General features: G+C 39.3%; 1 protein-coding gene and 1 long non-coding RNA gene across 2 annotated transcripts; both read right to left on the reverse strand.

Moving 5' to 3' along the window:
* Nucleotides 1–955: 955 nt before the first annotated feature.
* On the reverse strand, nucleotides 956–2,959 carry LOC309699363. The gene is made up of 3 exons (XR_014274310.1): nucleotides 2,447–2,959; nucleotides 2,227–2,330; nucleotides 956–2,122 (listed from the first exon to the last, which is right to left on the reverse strand). It is a non-coding gene; the product is annotated as an uncharacterized lncRNA (long non-coding RNA).
* A 548-nt stretch (nucleotides 2,960–3,507) lies between these two features.
* On the reverse strand, nucleotides 3,508–13,293 carry LOC309698217 (uncharacterized protein). Its single transcript, XM_082520516.1, has 4 exons — nucleotides 12,634–13,293; nucleotides 9,703–12,208; nucleotides 4,521–5,715; nucleotides 3,508–4,198 (listed from the first exon to the last, which is right to left on the reverse strand). Exons 2-4 carry the CDS (start codon nucleotides 11,402–11,404, stop codon nucleotides 4,174–4,176), a joined length of 2,922 nt encoding a protein of 973 aa, XP_082376642.1. The 5' UTR covers nucleotides 11,405–12,208; nucleotides 12,634–13,293; the 3' UTR covers nucleotides 3,508–4,173.
* Between the last annotated feature and the right edge of the window lie 351 nt (nucleotides 13,294–13,644).

Here is a 13,644-nt window from a genome sequence, read left to right on the forward strand (position 1 = left end):
TCTCACTCTAGCAGTTGAGCTCTCTCACTCTAGCCCCAACATTCCGTCCCATACACACCCATTATAAACTCTGAAACGGCTGAAAAAACATCATGAAACTTAAACTGGAACTGAAGAAAAAGTATAATAGATATTGAAAAGATAAATACAAGTTGAATAGTTGAATGTCTTGTCTTCGTTTTAAAGTTTGAATGGTGGCTCTATGTCAATGTATGTGGAAGTAGTAAGAGTTTAAAAATGAGTAAGTTGAATGAGAATTTGAAGGGTCTCCCCATTGAAATACATGGGAAATTTTTGTTGAATAAAGTTGAATAAAATTAAAAATATAAATGTTAAAAATGAGAAAAATAGAAGCAGTCATGTCCAAAAGAATAGGAATCTAACGGTGTTTGAATGGTTTTTCTAAGTTGAACGGTTTTGAAGGAGTTAGATGCCAAAAAACGTACGGAATATATAATAATAATAAAGATTCGAATAACAATACTGTGAATGCTTTTCAAGCATTCACACTAATAATAACTAGAAAGTGCATTTTCTGAAGAAACTGCAGTGTGAATGCTTGAATCTGAATGTATGCACTGAAATGAATTAATTGCTGAATGTTAAGTTAAAAATCTGAATGAGCTGGAAAATACAGAATTTTTAACCTGCAAATAAAAGTGCAGAACCTTTGAAAGCTGATGTTCACATAGAAGAAGTTGGAAAAAGCTAAGCATGTTTAAAATGTAAATAATAAAAAGATGAGTAATGACAAAAGAAAATTTAGAGTCAGAAAACCTCTGAATGAATATTAAAAGTTCATATTCTTCTAATTGAAATGAACTTAAAAGATGAACAAACATTCTGCAGAAAATACAAACTTTAATATACAGCATGATGTTTTTCATCATAGTATTACATACATCAATTTGTTTTGTATGTCATAGAAAATAACATAAAAATCTTAAGTCATATTTTACAGCTTCTTTCTGAAAAGGACTGGTAGAATAAAGAAAAATAACTAAATTAAATAACTAAATAAAAAATAATGAGCAACATATGAAATACATGAAAATTCAACTTTTAAAACCACAATCCTGAACCTTTAAATTGTGTTGGTTTCTTAGAACATGGCTGAACAGCTGTTTCTATCGGTCTACTTAATCTTCTGATCTGTCTACACATCTTTTTATTACTCATTCTTTTTTATGTTTTAATGTAAACAGAATCCACACAGTGGTAAAAGAGAACTGTATAGAGATTTGTGAGTAAACTCAAATGAAAGCCTAAGGTGGTGACACAGTTTAACACATGCAAATAATCAAATAAACACATTAGTCCTTTTTGTGAACATGGATAAATAAGTATCAATACAGCATTGTTCAGCCATGCCACTAAATGCTTTTTTACACATTGTTTTAACCTGGGCTCAGACACAAAGTCCCAAATTTAGTTAGTCCCTGACTTTGAGTTGTGGTTATGACTAATTATTATACACAAGGCTTTATCTATCTAAACTCTAAGGACACAAATATGAAAAAACCTATACTTACCAGCTGATACCCCACACTACACACTAGGTGTGCCATGTGACCTGAAACTTTGGTACAAAATCATCATAATCATTCTGTTAACACTGTTTTTTAACACTGTTTGTGTTGCTGTTCAGCAGTTTAAAATGTTTTAGATTGGATTACATGGAATGAATTTGAATTTTCTTGGGGGTTTTTGTATGTGTTTCGTTCTCAGCAGATTTTTTCTTCCATACTGTTGAATTCCAGTTACCACATTTCTGGTCATATGACATCCCAAGTGCCCACTTAAAAAAATCCCCACAGTTAATTCAACATTAAAACAAAATAAAAAAATGTTAAATAAATAAAGGTTTGCTCTGTGATGAAATATTAAATAAGCATACATTGTACAGAGCACTAACAATGAAAACAATCCTTTAGCCTGTTGATCAGAGAGAGGCAGTCATTATGTCCATTTAAAACCTGTAATCACAGAGCACAATGTTTCTGTGAAACTATGAAGTCCCATATGATCCTCATCATGTCCAGTGACTTCAGAGTGGATCCTCCCTGTCATCCGGCCAGTGTTTGATGTGTGGCAAGCAGCACAGAAGCAGGATAGCTGAGGACTTTAAAAGAAGAGCAGAAAACGGGAACATATGTAGTTGTAAATGTAAATATCAGTGATACTTGTCTTGTCAAAGGGAATAAAATAATGAAAATGTTAACTTACACACTCATTTAGAGAGGATCTTGACACTGCACAGAGGAGGCACAGTCAGTCTGACAATGATGGTGATCTCCAGGGATGTTTTCCTGCAGCAACATTCCTGCCAACTGGCCGTATGATCCAGAGTAGTTGGTTTGTAATGAACAGAAAGGTGTATATGTTAGGTAGTGTGCACTCAGAGCTGGTCCTAAGAAACAAACACATCCTGTAATAAACTGAATACCTGTAGTAGTGCTGCTGCAAATATGAAGCCCTTCTATCATGAGTGGTTTCAAAGAAGGTGTTTTGGAGGCTCGGTCACAGAAACTGTGCAGTCTGTTCAGTCCTGAGTGTCTCAGCTCTGATGGGGATGGATCACAGAGGGAAACACCTGAGTACAGACATTACAATACACTCTAACACTCCTAAGGTCAAGTGAAAACACAATTTAAACACTTTACAAAGAATGAATACATGTTTTCATGGAAATTATGTCATTAACCCTTTTTGTTGTGAGTAAATCTCACCGACTGCTTGTGGGACAAGCTAGAAGGAGGACTTATCACAGAATGTCTCCTGTGCTCCAGATGTGAAGTCTCACGCTCTGATCGTACGGCGATGAAGATGGTGATGATGAAGCCTCTCTGATCTGTGGCATTACAGTTTCTAGCTGCTATGTGCTTCACACTGTTGGATCTTACATGTGAAGCTTGGAGAAGACACAGGAGGACTGTGTCTCTCTTAAAAAAGAAAAAGAAAAAAGGAAACCTAACACCCCCCCCCCCCCTCAGCTCCCACCGTAACCCCCCCCCCCCCCCCCCCACTCAACTCCCCAACCTCACACCATCCAATGTCTATACAAATGTAGGGTATCAGCTGGTAACAGAAAGCAAGTGTTACATATGTACTACTTATGTAACACTGCTGAAACATTTCTGGCCAGAAATGTGCAGTTATCAACCCAGACCCACCCTAATAAATGCACTGGCCGAAACATGATAAAAGCTCATAAAAATTTATGTTTCATCGAAAGATTTGTCCAAAAATATAATCGTATACTTTTGAAAAAGTTTAAAGTTTATAACAAACCAAAATAATAACATTTTTGTAAATAGTATTTCAAAATAGAGGCACACATAAAGTGGCTTAACTGTCATTATTGCTGTAATTAGGTTTGTTTGTTTGTTTGTTTGTTTGTTTGTTTGTTTTTTTAAAAAGCAACCTTTAGTCATTATTGTTCTCTCAGAAACAATGAAGAAGCTGTTGAACATTTATGTGTTGTGTAGGCAATCCTCTGGTCCACCCTCCCTCCCTCCCAGCCACAGTGAGACTGGGGCAGCCTGGCAGGATGTTGAAGCCTGGCTGCAGAGAGGATATGCCTACACTGTTCGTTTCAAACTGCTATATTTGATTTTTCTGACATTTATAGGTTACTGTTAGTGAATTTTAGATTTTCTGTAATAAATAAAATTGTCATCTTTTACTGATATCATTACTTAATTCATGTAATTGTATTTTATGTAAACAATTCAACCATTATACTGCAATGCAGGGCGTCAACTTTTAAATATCGCTCTACTTTCTTAAGTCATTCAAAAATATAGAAATTACTTACTGTATTCAAAGATCTAGATCATGAATCATCACAGGACAATACACAGTATACTGGGTCATGGTAACTATGGTATGTCTTCATGACTCCAGAATGGAGACATCGATCTGACTGAGAAATGAAAATTAGGTCAAGCAGTGTGTTCTTCTCTGTGGTAGGGGCAGTGATGACCTGTGCGTATCCCCTAGACTCAAACAGCTCCAGGATTGGTTTGTTTGCACTGGATAAAACATTCTCATTAAAATCACCACAAACTATGATGGGATGACAGTCCATGATCTCCAATGAGTCTAATAGGCTTACCAGGTTTTTCAGGAATGGCCTCAGAGTGTAGTCTGGAGGTCTGTATACAACTGCAATCAGAGCACTGACTGGTGCTTCAACCTTTAAAGCCAGAAATTCAAGGTCAGTTACATTATGGATGTACTGTTTTTCATGCACTTGAATGTCACTTTTCACATAAACAGCAACTCCACCACCACTTCTGTTTGCCATCTGGGGAAAGTTTGTGTAGGACAGGTGTCTGTTGCGTTTGAACAAATTGTAATTTTCCAAGTGGAGACTCTCTGCGACAAAAGAGCCCCGCAGGTGTGTTTCTGTTAGGCACAAAACATCTGCTAGACACAATTCATGGTGACTTTTGATGTCATTAATGTGAGCTGGCAGTCCCTCTGTATTATGATGAACAATGGTGAAAACCTCTGACCTGCTCAGTGTTTGCCTCACGTGTAGAAGAGGCATCATGTCATCAAGGTTGGCTTGTCTCATGTTCTCAAGCGCTGCAGTGATTTCTGGGTTGGTGAATATTTTTTTCTCTTCCATATCAAGAAGATACAGTCCACTGAGAGACGTCACTCTACTGACAGCTACGTAGGCCATGCCGGGCTCAAAAATGCTCTTAAGAGAGACAACAGCTGATGTAGTTGTCATACCCTGTACCTTATGTATTGTACATGCAAAGGCCAGCTTCACTGGGAACTGTCTTCGTACCACTCCTTTCTGCTTCAGATTCTCCTCTGCTCTCTCAATGTACACCATGTCGTCTGCTGGTGTGCGGTTATTCTTTCCAGATGTCTCATTATCCATTTTAAGTCCAAGCTTGATGATGTGTTGGTCGTTTTCAGAGTGAACTACTCTAAGTAGTATTCCAAAAGCTCCATTAACCAAACCATTTTGTATGTCAATGTTTCTGGTGAGCATGACACGAGCTCCTTCTGCAACTTTCAGTGTGTCTGGTAACTCGTTTTTACCTCCTTTCAATGGTCTGTCTTGAAGTGCCATTCTGCCAGTTCTAGGATCTTTTCTATAATCATCTGCATGGATGTCAATGATATGAGTGTGGAGCAGAGCCAGTGTTGCAGAGTTGTGTGCATCCACTTCTTTATTAGTTGCAAAAATGTGCAACGCATCAGTTGGACAAAGGGCTGGTTCAGTTATGGCCTGTGACAACAAATTTCTATCTGCTTCGCAAAGCTCATCCAACTTTCCTTTCACACGAATTCTGTTCAGCATCTCTGCAAAGACAACATCATCTTTCTGACGCATAATCTCAGTCAGAGTGATCATCTGAAAATGCTCCCGCCACAGGTCGATCTCAGACGGGTCGTGCACACAGAGAGGTTTAGACTGTCGCACTGGGGGTAGCTGATAGAAGTCTCCGACAGCAATGACTGACATGCCTCCAAAGGGTCTCCGAGTCCCTTTGATCTGTTTGAGTCTTGCATCTACATATGCAAACAGATGTCTTGACACCATAGACACTTCGTCAATGACGATTATTTCAGCATTCAAAAGTTCTGATCTGACTTCATCCAGCTGATTGCCAAGTCCCTGAATGGGAGGTTTTAAGCTTCTAGGCAGCTTGAGAAGAGAATGCAGTGTTGTTCCAGAAATGTTAAAAGCTGCAGTCCCAGTGAAAGCAGTTAACAGGACAGTGGGTTTTGATATGTCAACGTCGTCTGCATATCTGGGCACTTTGCTCAGTATCTTAGATGCTTCTGAGTAGATGCATTTGATAAGATGTGATTTTCCTGTTCCAGCACCACCATTAATATAAAAGAAAAACTGCTCTGGATTTAGAGCACAGACTCTTTTAATGCACCAGTCTCTAACTGCATAAAATATGCAGGCTTGCTTCTTGTTCAGATTCTGAAACATCTGACGTAACAATGTGGGATCAATAGCAGGGGGTTCCCTGATGGCTCTGACTTCTGTTGAAGCATCAGCCTGACGGCTGTAGTCGGGCACATCTTCCTGTTCATTTTCATTGTCTCGCTCTCTTTCTTGTTCAACAAGTGGCAACCTTACGAGATCTGATTCAGGTGCCAGATTACACCATTCGTCAGTCACACCTCTGTTCTGCTCATATTCCTCAACAGCGCTCTCGATCTCCTCACTGTTTTTCTCATATTTTTCTCTGTTTCTTTTGACAATGTGTTGCACGTACTCAAGATGGTCAGTACCTGGTAGCTGTACACAGCCAGCACCATAGAAAGCCTGATAGGTTGGCAACGATGGTGTTTTCAGTTCGTGGTCTGAACGATGAGGAAGGTACAGTTTAAGCAGTCTTCCGTAATATTGCTCTGGATGTTTTTCTTGTGAGCAGCGGTGAAATCTGATGATAGCAGGCTTATTGTTTTTGCGCCTTTGCACAAACCCCATCTCATTGAGAAGGGGCAAAACATCTTTACCTTTTTTCTGTTGGCCATAGACAATCCTGCAAGTAGCAGCAAAGTCTGCCATGCACATCTCCTCATACTCTGGTGTTTCAGGTCTGGCTTTGTATTTGTCATTCAAAGATGTCATCCAAACATTGGAAGACTCAGGTGTTGTGTTGTCCAGAACTGACAGGGGACGACTCATTTTCACAGGATTATCATCAGTTGGAATGAATATTACAGCACGTGAGCATTGCTTCATGTGAAGACCACATGCACGAGCAACACACTCCTGTGCACTGATCTCTCGCTTCTTTGAATATGCCTGCATGACGGCTCTCATTTCATCGCACTCATTTACACTGTCCTTATGGGAGTTCTCAATGACAGTTTTCAGGTACTCAGATAGCCCGCCCTCTTTTTTTGATATATATTTCATTAAATAATTTGCAGCACCAAAAGCATCTAAAACAAAGCTTATGTCGATATTACTGTTCCAGGCTTCAAGCAGATGTGGATTATAGCCGTTTATCCAAGAGTCTTTTGGATCACGCTTTAGTATGATCGTACTCCTCATGTTCATTTTATTCAGGTATCTCTCATATTCTGCATGTGTCAACTTGCATCTTTCCAAGAGCTGCTCTAAACTCATGGAAGCAGTTTCAGGTTCATTCAGCAGCTGGTTCAGTGGTCTGAGCTTGTTCTTTGCCGTTTCTACTTCCAGTGCATCATCCTCACTGGGTCTTGTGATCATTGTCTCATTGCAGGGTGGTTTGGGAAAACCAAAACGGCACCCGGAGCTTAAACTCCTAAAGCACGTCTTTGTGTGGTTCTTACTGTGTTTTTGCACTTCTGTTACTTTTTTGTACAGTTCAGGTTGTTTATGTGGATCAGGCAGCTGAGCTGTGATGTATTTGTTTATAAAATCAAGAACAGTTTGCTCATCATCCTCCTCAAACACAGGAGCACCTTCTACCCACAGGAGGCAGTGTATGTGTGGGCTTCCTCTGTGCTGAAACTCAACTCTGTAAAAGTAGTCAATGACTTTGCCAAGTGGCTCTGCGGGAGATAAGAGTAAATCTCTGAATAATGCTTCAACTCTCTTGTCAAACATGCGCATTGTTGTGACAGGATTGCTTCTCAGGATGTCACACTTTGCTGACCAGTCGAGTCCTTCAAAATTCACTTGTTCACCTTGCTGCCTTGTTATTGCCTCGATCACTTCAGGCCAGCGCATTTCAGCAGCTGAAAATGTGCAAAAGAACGTGGGAGTTCCCAACTGTCTGATCATGGCAAAAAGATCTCTTGTTGTTTTCTCCCAATAGGCTGGGGTTCCTCTCAGAGGCTGCATGAATCTCACTGCATCTTTATTTCGCACCAGTTTCTCCACCTCATGTTTATCTTGTAACATGCCTGAGGTTATTTTTCTACCATCTCTGGTCAGAGGCTTTGCCTTCCTTAACTGTACTGTCATGCTGGATGTAGCCAAGTGTATTTCAGTCACAAACTGTGCAAAGAATAAATAGTTTGTGTCTTTGGCAAAACGATCATCAATGCAGAAAAGTCTTGATTTGAAATACCCACTGGGGGATACTTTGATCAGCCTTCTTTCATCAAGTGTGTTTTGGCCTGTAGGAAACTGCACAGGGAAGGCCATGGCCTCCAGTTTAGGTGTTTTGAAAAAACTTATTGGATTGTTTCTCTCTGCAGGAGCAACAGAGTAGATTCCTTCACTGAAACATAATATCTCCTCAGCCACATCAGGGGGCTGCAAACAGGACTCGAGTGCAAAACCACCATTAGTCAGTCCATCTGCTTGCTCTGAATCATCTCTCATCTGTTCATGCGATTGTTCACCATCACAGGGTAACATGTCAATGTCCTGTTCATTTATATTTTGTGCTTCACTCAGTGCATTTTTCTCACAGCTGTCAATTTCCATTAAATCAGCCTCATCATAATCGTCCTCATTCATGTTTTCATCATCATCATCCTCATCATCTTCATCAGGAAGAGTTGGATCACACAGCTCAGCATCATCTCTGATGCTCACATCCTTATACTGTGGATGAATCTGCTTGAGTTTATGCAGTGCTTGCACAAGTTTAGACCAGCTTACAGTCTGAAACAGCTGATGACCTTTGTAAGACAAGCGTCTCTTCAATTTTACTCTGATCACCTGAGAATTAATTCTCAATCGAGGTAGTGTTTCAACAGTTTCCTGTACCTCTGATGGGACACAGACCACATTTCCTCTAATTGCTCTTTGTCTGCCTTTGGGAAGAGGAATGATCTTGGCAAATGGTATGCACTTGGCTATGAGATGTCTCTCCAGTATGTTGAGATCAGAAAGTTCAGCTGGAATATCAGCAAGATCCAACTTATTGGCAACAGCAAGTGCTGGCATGGATCCATTTTTAAGATGATCGTGGCAGGTGTGACATATCCACTCTCTCTTTCTCTCATCAGGCACTTTGCACTGCTCATTTCTGCAGTTTTCATCACAAACATGAACAAACTTTCCTGTCAAACATGTTGCAACTACATGTGGGTTTTTGACATACTTTGACCTTGTGCAGGGTCGCACTTGGTTTGGAAATGAAGCCTTGAAGCATACAGTACATGGGTATGATGGTCCAGCTTTGATTTGTGATTTGAACACAGATATGGCCTCGTTGATCACACTGTTGTCACTCTCTTGGGTTTGTCTGTTCACCCATCTGTATTTCCTTTTTATTTTCATTGCACATCTCATGTTGTGCATAATCCTGAATGCAAGATTACTTTGATACCTGTCTCGCATTAGTTGTTTCATTAGTTGTCTGTGTCTTACTCTGAATGCATTGTCACGTGCATAACGCTGAGTCACTCGAGATCTCTGTCTCTCTCTGAATTCAGGGTTTTCTTGATACCTTTCAGTTATATAGTTTTTTTGTTTTTGTCTAAATTCAGCATTGTCACAGTAGCGTCTTTTAATATATTGTTGTTTTTTCTTTCTGAATTCATCGTTCTCACAGTAGCGTCTTTTAATATATTGTTGTTGTTTCTTTCTAACTGTAGCATTCTCAGAAAAACGTTTTTTAACATATTGTTTTTGTTTCTTTCTGAATTCATCATTTTCACAGTAACGTCTTCTAATATATTGCTGTTGTTTCTGTCTGAATTCATCATTTTCACAGTAACGTCTTCTAATATATTGCTGTTGTTTCTGTCTGAATTCATCATTTTCACAGTAACGTCTTCTAATATATTGCTGTTGTTTCTGTCTGAATTCATCATTTTCACAGTAACGTCTTCTAATATATTGCTGTTGTTTCTGTCTGAATTCATCATTTTCACAGTAACGTCTTTTCATATACTGTTGTTGTTTTTGTCTAACTTCAGGATTGTTTTTATATGTCTCGCTTGTGCAAGATTTTTTCTTTTCTTTGTAATCTTTATTTGAAGCATACTTTTGTTGTTCTTTCCTTTTTTGGTTTTCTTTTCTCTGATTTCTGGGTTTCTCTGATGCCATTAATCTTCTTTTCATTTTTTGCCTTTGTTGTTTATTAACTTTTTTCAGTTTTTGTAAAACTATATCAGAAAGGTCACAGGCAGCAACATTTGTTATGGCAGCATTTGATTGACATGAAAAAGCATCACTTGATGGAAGGAAACTTAATTCACTGCATAGTTCTTCAGTTGGTATATTAGGAGGTTCATTCTGATCTTCATATGATGTGAACTGAGTCATGTGGACTTCTTTTTGTTTCACCAGTGGCGTACAAATGGACATTTGACAAAAGATATTTTCAGTCGGATCAGTGGTTGTGTTTCTCCTTGGAGTAGAGGGGTTTGCTTCATCAACAGTTGTATCAGAGTGAGTAGGTGCCACAGCAGTGGCAGCTGTTGGTCTGCAGACTGTGTCTGTGATAGTATCACTCAGGTTGACTGTGCTCATACTGTAGAACTGCACAGGCTTCAGTTCATAGTTACAAGAGGGTGATATCTCCATCATTTCATAAGAATCTTGGAGCCTCTTAATCATGTCACTGAGGAGTGTGAATTTCAGCATCACAGCTGTACCACGATTACGTGACTGTAGTAGTAGAGGAAGACCAATGGGTGTTCTGGGGTGTGGGTCAAAGAAACCATATATGCCTGATGTGGATCTGAACACTGCGATACACAATCCACTCATAATCAGTAAGGCATACTGCACATCTGACAACAGGCAGCTCAGTCCTGCTTCTAAGCTCAGAAAGGTATCTACTGCCTCCTCTGGAGGTTCTTCAAATGTCCCATACCGGGAAGGCTGTGTCATGTCGACATCATACATAGACCTGCGAGCATCAACTTTGTCTGGCAGCTCATCGGTTGCCAAATGAATATTTTTAGGAAATCTTTTCTTGGCCTCTTTGTACATCACATCACCTTTATCCAAGACCAGATTAAGGTCAGCTGTAGTCATGTTTTCATTCTCATGAAGGAAAGCAAGAAATGTGAGTGAGTTACATGTGCACTGCTTGTTTCTGGAGTCTCCATATTTAGGATGAGCCTGGCTGCGAGATGCACAGACATGTATAACAGAGGGCTGGTTTTCAAGGTTCAGTCTTTCTGCATGAGATGGTCCTGCCACATCACTGTGACAGCCTCTTTTCAAAAAATCAGCATAACCCACCTGTGGGTCACATGACACCTCATGTTGTTCATTAAATTCATGCTGCAGTCCACTCTTTACAGCATCAGCATAAGATACCTGTTGTACATGTGCAGGAACATGTTGACCTGCCTGTTTGACACTGTCAGAATTGGTCTTTGTAGACACACTGTCTTCTGCAGAGCTCTGAGGAAAATCAAACTCAGCTTGTTCACATGTTGGTACACTGTGAAACTCATGAAACTTTTTCCAGCGTTGTTTTGCAGCTTGTGACTTTTTCTGCTTCCTTGGCATTTTCACACACCTGCAAGTTTCTTAGTCTTTAGAAAAATTGTTCACAAGATAAGAGTGGCACACACCAGGAGATGTTGTCTTTGTTTTTATATTTCAGTTTTTATTTGTCTTAAACAGTTGTCTTTCGTTTGACAGTTTGTTCTTCAGTTGAGAGAATATTATGCACTCTCTTTATTGGCTTGGCACAACTTAGCAGCAAGCCAAGAGTGAAAAACAGGTAGAGAGAAAATTTAGAAGAGAGAACAGGCAGAGCAGGAGAGACACGGCTGGGAAATCACAATCAAACCGTGAATTAGTTTTCTTTGTTTGTTCAGTTTGTTCTCAGGTAGAGGCAATATATGCACTCTTTATTGCTTTAATGGCTTGGCGTTTTTCAGCAGCAAGCCAAGAGTGAAAAACAGGTAGAGAGAAAATTTAGCAGTGAGAACAGACAGAGCAGGAGAGACACGGCTTTAAATCAAACCGCAGATTTTTCTTTGTTTGTTCAGTTTGTTCATAGGTTGAGGCAAAATATGCACTCTTTATTGCTTTGTTGGCTTGGCGTTTTTCAGCAGCAAGCCAAGAGTGAAAAACAGGTAGAGAGAAAATTTAGCAGAGAGAACAGACAGAGCAGGAGAGACACGGCTTTAAATCAAACCGCAAAAGGATTGTTGGTTTGGCAAAATTTCTCACAAACCACAGAGTGAAATACAGATGGAAAGAAGGCAGAGACAACAGGTGGAGCAGGACAGAGGATAGAGGGGTTGGGGGGTTGGGATGTGAGAGAGAAGACTGGAGATCTGGTCCTTGTTCTTCTTCTGCACACTGTGAACAAAAAACAAGAAAAAAATTATTTTATTAAAATTATATCACATGGTAATTGTATGAACTAATTGTGACTACTGAAAAAGGACAAAACAAATATTCAAGCTAAACTGTTGTCGGCTGCCATGTGCAAAAAGTTGCATAATTGGGCACTTTTTAAAAGAATAAATATTTAATTAAATTCAGCAATAATATTTTTAAATACAAATATGATTGAGTGAATCATTAATTAATCACATGTGTGACTACAAAAATGTACGAAAAAAATATTTTAGCCCAATTGTTAAGCTGCACTTATGTGTATTTATTATAAAATTGTGTTTAAAAGGTCTAGCACAAAGTTTGAACCCATCACTTTACATCTTATATTAGTCAGATTATTTTATTATTTTGGTCTACTTCTCTTACAGTATGTGCACACCTACCAGGCAAAGCACAGTGTCAGTCAGGTTCCTGAAAGTGTAACACGAGAAATAATACGTTAGTTGTCTGTACAGTGTTATCAGACTAACAGAAATACAAAGCCCACACGACATGATACACTGAACTTATAGTCAGCAGGGTAATTATAGAGTAATATAGCACACCAACTGATACAGCAGCCATTTTACAATTCAAACTAATTAACTGAAGTATTGCCACTTATGTAAGGCTACTGTTAGACTGTTACTAGCCTTAGCATTGCTGCTAGCGCTAGCATTCCGGCTAGCATTAGCACTTCAGTTAGTGTTAGCAATGCAGCTAGCGTTAGCATTGCAGCTAGCGTTAGCATTGCAGCTAGCGTTAGCAATGCTACTAGCGCTAGCACTCTTACTGTTAAAACTGAGCCACAATGGCAATAATAAAGCTCATTTCTTACTTTTGTCTCACTGACCGGCAAGAAATATCACAGGAATATTATTTTTGTCAGTTAACAAGTGCTAAGGCTAGTGTTAGCACTATAGCTAGCGTTAGCATTGTTGCTAGCATTAGCATTGTTGCTAGCATTAGCATCGAAGCTAGCGTTAGCACTGCTGCTAACAGCAAAACATCATAAACGTATATAAATGATAGCGAAGGTTATTCTTTTTTCTTTCTTCTTTGAATTCTTTTCAACTCTGTTGGACTTGATATGTGAGTTTAAATGTCAAACATGTATTTTTTCCATCATAAAAATAAAACACTGCAGTACTGAGTGTACTGTACTTACCACAGCAGAGAGCGAAGCGGAATGACGACAGTTGGTCCAGTGATAGGTTAAAAACAGATGAGGCGTTCAGGTGGTGCTTGGAAATTTGACCATCAGTTTGAACAGCAATAATGAGCATATACATGTCTGTGTGTTGGTCTCTGTGTGTGACAGACATAGAGAGATAGAGGGAAAAAATACACTATACTAGTGTACAAATTGGTACTTTTTGCCCAAGTATAAGCGAATGAGTGACATACAGAAAAAC

Source organism: Aulonocara stuartgranti, assembly GCF_965226115.1.
Source record: "Aulonocara stuartgranti genome assembly, chromosome: 22".
NCBI classification, from domain to species: domain Eukaryota; kingdom Metazoa; phylum Chordata; class Actinopteri; order Cichliformes; family Cichlidae; genus Aulonocara; species Aulonocara stuartgranti.